Here is an 11673-nt window from a genome sequence, read left to right as displayed (position 1 = left end):
AAAAAAATTTTTTTTTTTTTTTTTTTTTTTTTCGCGACCCAAAGATCAATCTTTTAAGAAATTGAAACCTATTCGCTCAGTAAACAGTGTTGAAAATTCTCAAAGTCGAGAAATTTATGAACGAATACGAGTGAGTGCCCTAAGGAGTGATGAGGTTTTTGAATGGCTGGAAAAAAAATTGGAGAAATTGAAAGATCATTACCTATTATTGATCGCCGGTAAAACTAGATCGCCGGCGAAGAAAGTAACGGAGAGCGATGTGATGATACGGTGCGCGAGAAGCACCAGAATTTTGCTTCAGCTATGCTTTGGGTTTTTTTGGTTAAAGGCATAAAAGCAATTAAGCAAAAATCGCATGATCTGATGTTACGGGTACCACGAAGCTTATCTTACGCGTTGTTGAGTGATGTCTAATCGTGACCGTTCATCTCCAACAATAGAGAGAGTTGTGGGCACCAACTTCTTTTTATAAATTTCAAAAATAATACTATTTAGAAACAGAACAATTTGAAATTATATCATCAGTATTTATTACTGATGCTTTGAATCAATTTTTTTTTTTTTTTTTGAATTTTGATTATTGAAGAAGATCCATTTTATTTTATGCAATCAACTATATATCTAGTTGAAGCTTTCATATATATTAGGTGAGGGTGTTTTGAGTATGAAAGATGAATTTGAAGCTGATCCTATCATAGACTAAAGACAAGTAGACAACGTGGGCTTTTACTTAGATGGTAGAGGAGATAGTCTCATTCATCACGCAACTCAAACTGACTTGTGCTTAAGAGATGCATACTACTGACAAAATTGTCATGTTTGGCTTTAGGACTCCTACTTTCTTCTTTACTGGAGCATTTTGGTTTGGCAAACCGCGAGAAACTCAAGGAGCTTTGCTTCTTCCCTGCATAGGATGATCAACGTTGCTTTGACACAAGCAAAAGTAAAAGGTTGAGAGAGACCGTATAGATATGGTGGTGGTGTTAGATCACGTTGGTTATTCTACCGATCATTGAATATTTTTGTCTGATTTGTACAGATAAAGTTGATAATGGTAGGATCACAAATAACACTCTAAAAACTTACACTTCTGATGCTTCAAATTTTGTTTTTTTTTGGTTTCACTATGTCAGTTGTATAATTTGTATACTTTCCGAGTCGGTTTTGTTTAAAATGTAGATAACGTATCTATATCTCGGGTTGTTTTTATTTGAGGAGGGTAACAGCATAATAATTGATAATTAATCCCAAAAAAGAAAAATAGAATAGGATATTTTCACGTCGGCCAAAATAAAAAAAGAGAGCTCAAAGAGATATTTCTTACCAAATGGGAAATGCTAAGTAAGATATACAAAATCTCCAATGCTATAACAAGAAACAATATATTTTTACAGAAGGAAAAATATATTACAGCCCTATGAAAGTTTCCTAAATCTGCAGATGTATGTATAATCTAAAATATTAAGAAAAATTCAAAGAATGATATAGAAACAATAATATTTTTCAGAAAATTATGGAAAAAAAATCAATCAATAAACTGTTCTTCCAAGCTCCAGCTTGAGGTTCAAATTCTCCACCATCCCTAAACTGAGATCCAAGCAAGCCACTCTTTTCCCACTGCTAGATTTCTTCAACGTCGTAACCGTCGGCTCCGGCAATAAAGCGCGTGTAACCAACGCGCCGGCAGCTCCACTCTCGTTCCTGTGTCTCCTCATGTGCCCTCCCAAAGCTTGTCCCATCGGAAACTCAACTCCACATATGGGACAAGGATGAGATGTGGTTTTAACCTTCTTAACCAAACCAGACGACGACAAGGTCTCGTTGCTGTTGTTAATAGGCTTCTTGTGACTCGCACGGTGACCTCCCAAGGCTTGAAACGAATGAAACTCCTTCAAACACGTTTTACATGTGAAAACGCGTTTTAGATCTCCACCACCGTCAACGTGTTCTTGTCCAACTCTCGATAACAGCATCAAACAATTCGCTGCGGTGACATCAACCGTCGACTTAATCTCCTCCGATCTCGCAACCATTTTCTCTTCTTCTGATGATGTTTTGATAAGATGAAATAATAATATCTTTGTAAGTTATGTGTGTTTTGAGTTCTTGTAGTTGTGTTGTAACTTGTGTTTGGGAAGTATTTATAGATATCGAGTTTGTGGACTGAAGACGTGTGAAGGATGACGAAAATAGCCTTGTGACTTGGTGGGTAAGGAAGTGGCAAGCGAAGAGTGTGGTATTAACGCAATTGCGTGGAAAGATAAGGGGTAATCAAGTAAGATGCGTGTTATGTGGTCACGATTTGCGACACCGCGTAGTTTTGGAGACTAAACTACAAAATTAGAAAAAAAAATAAAAACGAAAGAGTCGTTTCGGTTGGTTGAGAATCTTCCTCGTGTTTTCTCGAAAACACTTTATTTTTTTTATTTATAATATAGAGATATTTTTATTTATTTTGGGATTACACTTACACATCAGAAAGAAAAAAAAAAAAACTAAACTCTTTTGAGTTGACGTCAACAAATAAAACTATAAACTCAACAAGTTTGATGAATCCACAACGCGCAGCGCGTGATTCTCTCAGCCGTCTTCTAGATATATTATTATACGGAATAGTTTTAAGATGATCAACGGTTTCTAGATACATACGAATCATCTGATTCTGTTTACTTAAAACTTTAGAATTATATTTTGAAATGCTTCTTCAAGTTATGTGAATGATTTCATATAAGTTATGTTTACAATTTCGTAATTTTAATATCTATTGGTATATTTATACCTACAACTTAGTTATATGATGCAATACTGTCTATTTTGAACAAGGTAAATTAGTGTGGACTTGGTTTCACTTTTATGAGTTTCAAACATATTTTAGTAAAATAAACATATGGTTTTTGGTTTTGGTTATGGTATGTCGGTTCGTTTATTTTCTTCTTTTTGGTCCACAAGAATTTCTATTTTAAATTTATTTTTAGTATTTTAATTGTTGGTCAGATATGTATTCTAGAAAGTGAACTACCTACTCTGTTGGTGTGTTTTGTTAGAAAATAAATACTAATAAGTAGTTGTTCTTTTAAGAATGTTCTGTCAAAAACTGTCGTCAGCGATGAGCCATCTAGCAGCACAACCCCAGCGAAGGCATGACAACACCAAATACGTGAAACCTACGCGTTTGAAAAGAATCGCGTGGATCATTCAAATTTAACAACAAGATATGTACGGAAGCTTGATGGAAACGTGGGAAGCAAGTAGAGGAAGCGATATTAATAAAACATAATCAAAGAGATAGTGACTCGCGGCACTTTTTAGTGCCTTTTCCACGCGGAACCGATCTTCGTTTATAGTATAAAACTCTCTTCTAGTAGTTATAATATACCTTAAGATTCTTGTTTTCACACTCTCTCAACTACTCAATTTGTAAAGAGATTTCATAAACTCTCATTAGATAATTCAAGTCAATAATTGTTTACATAATTGGACAAGTATAATATGATGATTGTTCGGTTTATGGGATTACCAACCAAAGTATGAAATGGATAGCCATATGATCGACTTGCGTTTTGTATTGTTTTTTTATTTGACTCTCTCTATCAGTTTCCATTTTGCCTTGTACGCCAAAGAAATATATTTATTTGTACATACATACTTCTAGAGTACTGTATATACAACCAAGCAAAACAATTTTTGTTCTTTTTTCTTATTTTATTACTTGAAAAACAAAAACAAAAATAGCATCTGAGACTGAGATGAACCAAATTGCACTTCCCTTGGGGAGAATTGGCTAGAATCGTCTTTTATATTAGATGAGATTTCCACGGCGAGAATTAATGCAGAAATATATTATGAAACTCAACAAAAGCTGAAGAATTTGATTAAAATGACTAAACCAGTCATCTACCAATACATTTGATTCTCGGGATTTAATAGTAATGAAAATTTGACATGATCGGCTTGTAGTGAGGTCTGAGGTGTGGTTACCCACCTCTGGCTGTCTAGCTAATCACATGTAAATAGCCTAATAGGTTCAACCAACCTCTCTTTCAAAGGGTTACAAATGTAGGAAAAAGTTACATCTTAATTATGTTGTTTATACTAATGTTGAACTTGAATAATCAAATTATATTCGTTACGAATTTTTTCTTCTAATAAAGTACTAAAACATAAACTGAAAAACAGTAAATTCCTTTAATTTTTTTTTTATCAATGTACGTTATACTGTATAAATAAAATTGATTTGTTTACAAAGAGTGAAGAAAAAATCTTATGGGAAGTGATTCCAAAGAAATAGGGAAATAAATATGAAACGAAGATCCTCTTACCCTTTTTTTTGCTTTCTTAGTTAGATAATGACAGTGGAATGGAAGAGATAATAGAGTTATGCTGAAATCACTCAACCAACTCTAATAGTAAGTTGAGATTATTCGTGATTTCGGTCCATTTACCAAATATAGCTAGGGAGAGAGATTTGTGGGTATTTGTACATAAAAGAATGATGAGAAGATATTTGAGTACTCAATACTCTCACACAATGAGCTTCCAAAGTTTATCTCTTCTTCTCTTCGTCACTCTCCTTGCCTCTCCTGCATTTGCTCTTAAGAAGGTCCTCTCTTTCTTTCTATGTAACTCTATTAATTTGCTATCACGATCGTTATGCACTTCTTTAATTAACATTTTCTAATTGAACAGTCGTACATAGTGTACTTCGGATCTCACGCCTATCCTACTCAACTCTCTACTGTCCATCTTGATGGTGTTGCTCACTCACATCGCACTTTCCTCGCATCTTTCGTGGGAAGGTATCATTTTCATCACCTCTATGTACCTCTCTTTATGAAAATTCTAAATCAATGTTTTAAAATTTGGTTCAAAAGCTAACCGGTAAGTATTTCGGATCACCGGATCATCTGATAGGGTTTTAGGTTAGTGACACTTAATTTTTGTTTATGTATCTTTGTTATAAAAAAAAAAATCAAATTGTGTTTAGTCACCATGTCTTGAAACCAAACTCGAATATAGAGGCACAAAATCAACTGACGTACGTATAAAGAGAGAGATACATGAAAATAAGGATTTTTGGGGTACGTGCATTGGTTTTTCTCAGGGTTTTAGGCGAGGCAAGTCTATGTTTAAAAGTATAATTGTACTCGTTTACTGCATGAATTGCGAATTTACTAGCCTAACCGGCCTATTTAGTCTGAGATTTTTAGTAGTACATTCCAATAAATAACTATCTTCTCTATTGCAGCCATCAAAATGCACAAGAAGCAATCTTTTACTCATACAAGAGACATATCAATGGCTTCGCCGCAGTACTTGACGAAAATGAAGCTGCAGAAATCGCCAGTGAGATCATCAATCCCAATATTTTTTTACATGTGGTTACTCAGTTCCTTTTGGTTTCACCCTAACAAAAGTTTAAAATATTTTATAATGCAGAGCACCCTGATGTAGTCTCTGTACTCTTAAACAAAGGAAGAAAACTGCATACCACTCATTCATGGGATTTCATGCTCCTTGAGAAAAATGGTGTTGTTCACAAGTCTTCACTATGGAATAAAGCTGGATATGGAGAGAACACAATCATCGCTAACTTGGACACAGGTAATTCCCAAAAGAAGGTTTTGAATCTATTTGTTCTGTTTCATAGTTATGAATGATCATATTCAAGTCATGGACCTTTCTCAGTGTTTAAATATTTCAACTTTTTGATGAAGGTGTGTGGCCTGAATCAAAAAGCTTCAGCGATGAAGGGTATGGAGCTGTTCCAGCTAGGTGGAAAGGCAAATGCCATAAGGATGTTCCTTGTAACAGGTTCAGCTCTCATCTTTACTTAATTGTTTATAGAGATATCCAGGCAGCTAGATTGATATATTATTGATCCATAACATGTAACCAGGAAGCTCATTGGGGCAAGGTACTTCAACAAAGGTTACTTAGCCTACACAGGCCTCTCCTCCAACGCCTCCTTTGAAACCTCTCGCGATCACGATGGTCACGGTAGTCACACCCTTTCCACGGCGGCTGGTAACTTTGTTCCCGGAGCTAATGTGTTTGGCATCGGGAACGGCACAGCCAGCGGCGGCTCTCCTAAAGCTAGAATTGCTGCTTACAAAGTGTGCTGGCCGCCTGTGAATGGCGCGGAGTGCTTTGATGCTGATATTTTGGCAGCGATTGAGGCTGCCATCGACGATGGTGTGGATGTTATCTCGGCTTCAGTGGGAGGAGACGCCGGAGATTACATGAACGATGGAATAGCCATTGGATCCTTCCTAGCCGTCAAAAATGGTGTGACGTTTGTGGCCTCTGCTGGAAATTCTGGTCCTAAGCCTGGAACTGTCTCAAACGTTGCACCATGGATTATTACAGTTGGAGCTAGCTCCATGGATCGGGAGTTTCAAGCCTTTGTTGCGCTGAACAACGGCCAAAGCTTTAAGGTTTGATATTTACTTTTTAAAACTTTTTGTTCTTTTCTTTCTTGTGGTACAAGTAACTAATTTTGAACGCAGGGAACAAGCCTCTCAAAGCCTTTGCCCGAAGATAAGATGTACAGCCTTATCAGTGCTGCAGAAGCTAAAGTAGCCAATGGAAATGCGACGGATGCGTAAGTAAAAGCTATATCCAATTTTTTTGGGAATGTTTAATGTAACTATGAACTAATTAACTAAATGTTGAATACATAGATTGCTATGCAAGAAAGGTAGCCTAGACCCGGAGAAGGTGAAAGGGAAGATCGTAGTGTGTCTTAGAGGAGACAACGCACGAGTGGAGAAGGGACAGCAAGCGGCCGCTGCGGGGGCTGTGGGTATGATTCTATGCAACGACAAGGCAAGTGGAAACGAAATCATCTCGGACGCTCATGTTCTTCCTGCTTCTCAAATTGACTACAAGGATGGTGAAGCTGTGTTTTCGTACCTAAATTCCACGAAAGATCCCAAAGGTTACATAAAAGCACCAACTAGTGCGCTGAACATAAAGCCTGCTCCTTTCATGGCCTCTTTCTCTTCTAGAGGACCAAACTCCGTCACACCAGGGATCCTCAAGCCTGACATCACTGCACCTGGTGTCAACATCATAGCCGCCTTCACGGAAGCCACAAGCCCTACGGACTTAGACTCTGACCATCGCAGAACTCCTTACAACACGGAATCAGGGACTTCTATGTCTTGTCCTCACATCGCCGGCATTGTGGGTCTCTTGAAGACACTTCACCCTCAATGGAGTCCTGCAGCTATCCGCTCTGCTATCATGACCACTTCAAGAACCAGAGACAACAGACGAAAGCCTATGGTTGATGAATCCTTCAAGAAAGCAAATCCCTTCAGCTACGGCTCAGGCCATGTCCAACCAAATAAAGCCTCCCATCCTGGTCTTGTCTACGATCTCACCACTGGAGACTACTTGGACTTCCTCTGCGCAGTTGGCTACAACAACACCGTAGTTCAACTCTTTGCCGAGGACAAACAGTACATGTGCCGCCAAGGAGCCAATCTTCTCGACTTCAACTACCCTTCGATCACTATCCCAAACCTAACGGACACTATCACCGTAACCCGTAAACTCAAGAACGTTGGACCGCCTGCTACTTACAATGCTCATTTCCGACAGCCACTTGGAGTAAGCGTCAACGTGGAGCCCAAACAGCTCAGTTTCAACAAAACTGGAGAGGTGAAGATGTTTCAGATGACACTGCGTCCCAAGTCAGTGAAGCCTTCTGGTTCTGGCTACGTCTTTGGAGAGCTGACGTGGACTGATTCTCATCATTACGTTAGGAGTCCCATCGTCGTCCAACTTTCAAGCTAGCCTTCATCTTGTTTTCACTTTCCTTCTATCAAATCAAATTTATAAGTTTGGTTCGCCAAATTAATGTTCACCAAAAAAAATAAAAAAAAATTAATTGACTTAAACGCATTATTATACTTTAGTTAGACTTAGATGATACGATGATAGTAATAATTTACTGTTAATAGGAAACTATCAACAATATTTTTATGTTAATAGGAAACTATCAACAATATTTTTATGTTAATAGGAAACTATCAACAATATTTAATATTACCGAAAAAACCTTTTAAAAGTAGTAATCCAAAAACTTTTGATTATTTTTTTTATTTTACTTTTGAGTAATGCATCTGATAATGCACGTGATTAACTTTGCTAATTCATTAATCATCTTCTAATTACAGAGTTTGTGTAAAGAGAGATGAATTAGGATTGCCAAGTGTGCTTTTTGCGTGTCGTTACGTGAAAGCAGTGACAGAGAAATAAAAAGTGTGTGGGTGTGGCTTGGCTTGGACTTGACCAGAACTAGAACCTCACTCTCGACTCGGGGTTTTTTTTTGGGTTAAACCCGGGAAACGAAGCGATGCAGACGAGATCCTCCTCATCCTCACCCTCGCCTGACGAGAGCCAGTTGCAGATCGTGAACACTATTTCGTTTCGCGGCAAGATTTTGCCTGGTTGGACCGTCGTGAATCGGCCGCGATCTTCCCGAAGCGGCAGTACCGATACGGTAAATGTGATACGAAATTTGAGTTTTTTTTGTTTCTCTAGATTCGCAACAAGTTGAAGATTTTGAGCCTTTGTTATGTCTTTTGTGCAATTAATATGTATGAGACCAAAGTGTAATGTTTGGATCAAATTAGTGATTTTGTTGTCACAGAGCTTTAGGCTGTTGCTTTAGAGGATAGATCTTAGAGTTATCTTCTAGAAAAATCTCATCTTTCCTTGTTTTGGGTATTGTGGGCAGTACTTTATTGAGCCAGGGACTGGTAGAAAGTTTTCATCTTTAGAAGCTGTTCATAGACATTTGTCTGGAGAAGTAAGTGATAGACGCTTGACTCGAGCAGGATCCGTCTTCCAGGAAAGAACAAGGGTTTATGAACGATCCATAACCAAACAGGTCCCTTTTATCTATATTTCAAATTGCACAAGCATATATGGTTATTCTTGGATCAATTATAATTGAAATCAGTGAGAGTTATGCTTTTTGCAGGAACATCGTAACGTTGAATATGCATCCAAAGGTTTTCGATTGCCTAAAGGATGGTCTGTTGAAGAGGTTCCGAGGAAAAACTCTCATTCTATTGATAAGGTACTTGTGTAGACTAGAGACCCTATGCATATATGTTACTCAGTCACATAACTAACAAACTAGTTCAGTTGATGTTGGAGGGAGTAAACAGAGAACAGCAGAATGTGTAAAATGTATCTAGAATGATTTTGGTTGTTTTAGGGTTGAGTCTATGGCTAAACAGTTAGTATTGTTCTTTGCAGTATTATGTTGAGCGGAAAACAAGAAAGCGTTTCCGTTCTCTTGTTTCTGTTGAGAGATACTTAAAAGAATCGGGTAACCATACAGATCAGCAGCTTATGCTTGTACAGTATCGCCGCCGTTCCAAAGATTTCAGATTACCTGATGGATGGATCATTGAGGAGAAACCACGAAAAAGTTCCACTCAAATAGACAGGGTATACATCTGATGCTCTGGTAATGTTTGTTTTGTGTTCCAGATATTCAGAACCGTTAATACTGTTATTTGCAGTCTTATATTGATCCAGAAACGGGGAATAAGTTCCGTTCTATGGCAGCAGTTGAGAGATACTTGCTAGCAGTCGGTGCAGCTGACTCGGTTTCTATGGTGCAATCCAACCAGCTTGCTGTAAGTTTTCTAAGCTTACAGATAAACAAAGTTTGGTTTTAAGCTTTTACATCCTTTAGAGGTTTACACGGTTGTAATGGTGTGATGGTGGTTTCTTATATAACATATTTTTCAGCTTGCGGTGAACCGGAATGATACCAGATTTCTGAAGGAAGTTATTGACCCAAACCCACCGAAGAAAGTTAAATGGGTCCTTACTGGTCCAGGCGGAAATATGTTTACTGCGAAAGTGAGTGGATCAGACGTCTCTAGCTCAGTTAAACAGACATGGTCCGAGGCGTTTGTTTCAATGATCCAAGACCGCTCTTAACAAAAATGTGACTAGGTTTTGGTCTATTTGTGGTTGGTTTTGTCATGTTGGGTTACGTTTAACAAGCTAGTCCAGTCGGTAGTCTCATCAAGTTGTTCATACTTCAGTCTAGTTCATAACTGACCCCAATAACCGGTTTTGCTAGAATTTTCATGTTAATAGTTTGGGTAGGTATATATGTTAGTGCTCAGGTTAAGTTAGGGGACATTAAGTTCTCTGTACTCTGTAGTAAGGTGAAGCAATGGTTGAAACAATCCAAATCCTTGACATGTGTTTTCAAAAATAAATTATGTGTTCTTCTAGCTTAGAGTTTTATTTTTTCAAATTCTTCTCCTTCAATATAATCGCCAAAATTGAAAAACAAAGCTCATACAAAGATCTTTTTAGCATGTGAATCTAATAATTATATCGAGTATAATTTCGAAATTGACTGGACTTGCTCGATCCTGAGAGTACATCCATCGTTTGTTACTAGTGGTTAAAGCAAGTAGCTCTCGAGTTTGGTATCTTAGATTGAGACTTGAGAAGGTTTGTTTGATTTTTCTATGACAATACAACTATATAGTTACTATATAGTATTCCATGTGAGATATAATTACCTCCCGTTACCGGTTTTTCTCAGTGAAACTGTAGAAAAGATGTAACTGTAGATATCAAATTATAAAACTGTGAACTGTGAAGTACAATGTGTACACGCAATCACAGCTCCTTTTTACCAAAATGTGAATTCACTTCAATGAAGTCAGTCACCTACTGCAAGATCTTATCATTCTTATTATATGATTATATTATAATCTTTATTTATTACTGTAATAAGACTGAGCCTTCGATAGACTCCAATATTTCAATATGATATAGAGTGTACTTTATTTTGAACTTGGTCTAACCTTTTTCCTTATTTTTTTTGTCAACCTAAACTTTTTCATTATATATATATGAGTTTGATTTCACTTCTAATGTGGAATGTTGAAGAAACAAANAATTTTTAAAAAAAAAAAAAAAAAAATTCACCCGAAGTGTTGGTAGTATTTGTCTTTGGTCTAATAAATACATGTCGTGGGAATTTATAATATATATCTTCTTTTGCATAGAATTTTATGAATGTAAATGACAAGACTTTGAATAACAGTGCTATTTAACACTTCTAGAAATGGGTAAGTGGAAACTTCTTCTAAGTTTTCAAAGTCAAAAGACAACATTGTTGTTGGTTATTGAAATTTCTTTTGGTACGATTGATTATTAAATTTCTATTGTGTACGTGCTATACAAATTGAAATTGACGCCCAAAAAGGACAAATAGGCCAAAGTTAAAGGCATAGAGACTTTTTTCTTTCTGAATTTTTAAATTTGTAATCTCAAGGCCCTACCCCAACATTTGACTCTAAGCTATTTACGATTTCAAGGATAAATATCACTTTACCACATTTCAATGGCATTTATTTCGAATATAATATAATGTTTTCGATGTGATTTCCAGTAACACAAATTTACTTCACTGAAAGTAATCACGCTAAACTATAGTCAATTTGTAGTATAATATAGAATTACAGATTACTCAACAAAATCGAGCCCAATGGTTTCTTTACTGCAAAATTAGCTAATATAGTAATATGTATGAATCAAATAGTTAGTTATACTATCACTTTTAAGTTTTAACTTAACATTGATACCACCGTTGCACAAAAAAAAAAAAAAAAAAAAAAA

The 11673-nt window shown here is 36.7% G+C and overlaps 3 protein-coding genes across 3 annotated transcripts; 2 read left to right on the top strand and 1 right to left on the bottom strand.

Moving 5' to 3' along the window:
• LOC104737144 (zinc finger protein ZAT12-like) lies at positions 1300 to 2123 on the bottom strand. Its single transcript, XM_010457257.2, has one exon. The coding sequence runs from the start codon at positions 2031 to 2033 to the stop codon at positions 1530 to 1532; it is 504 nt and encodes a 167-aa protein (XP_010455559.1). The 5' UTR covers positions 2034 to 2123; the 3' UTR covers positions 1300 to 1529.
• LOC104737137 (subtilisin-like protease SBT5.4) lies at positions 4364 to 7898 on the top strand. The gene is made up of 8 exons (XM_010457245.1): positions 4364 to 4600; positions 4687 to 4796; positions 5246 to 5343; positions 5437 to 5601; positions 5715 to 5811; positions 5897 to 6434; positions 6507 to 6601; positions 6681 to 7898. The coding sequence occupies exons 1-8, from the start codon at positions 4490 to 4492 to the stop codon at positions 7798 to 7800; spliced, it is 2334 nt and encodes a 777-aa protein (XP_010455547.1). The 5' UTR covers positions 4364 to 4489; the 3' UTR covers positions 7801 to 7898.
• LOC104737128 (methyl-CpG-binding domain-containing protein 7-like) lies at positions 8219 to 10231 on the top strand. Its single transcript, XM_010457237.2, has 6 exons — positions 8219 to 8509; positions 8747 to 8899; positions 8993 to 9091; positions 9274 to 9468; positions 9543 to 9659; positions 9775 to 10231. Exons 1-6 carry the CDS (start codon positions 8363 to 8365, stop codon positions 9967 to 9969), a joined length of 906 nt encoding a protein of 301 aa, XP_010455539.1. The 5' UTR covers positions 8219 to 8362; the 3' UTR covers positions 9970 to 10231.

The sequence above is a fragment of the Camelina sativa genome, chromosome 2 (assembly GCF_000633955.1).
Source record: "Camelina sativa cultivar DH55 chromosome 2, Cs, whole genome shotgun sequence".
Taxonomy (NCBI): Eukaryota; Viridiplantae; Streptophyta; class Magnoliopsida; order Brassicales; family Brassicaceae; genus Camelina; species Camelina sativa.
The sequence above is the reverse complement of the archived record's forward strand: the minus strand, read 5'-3'. Positions and strand labels throughout refer to the sequence as shown.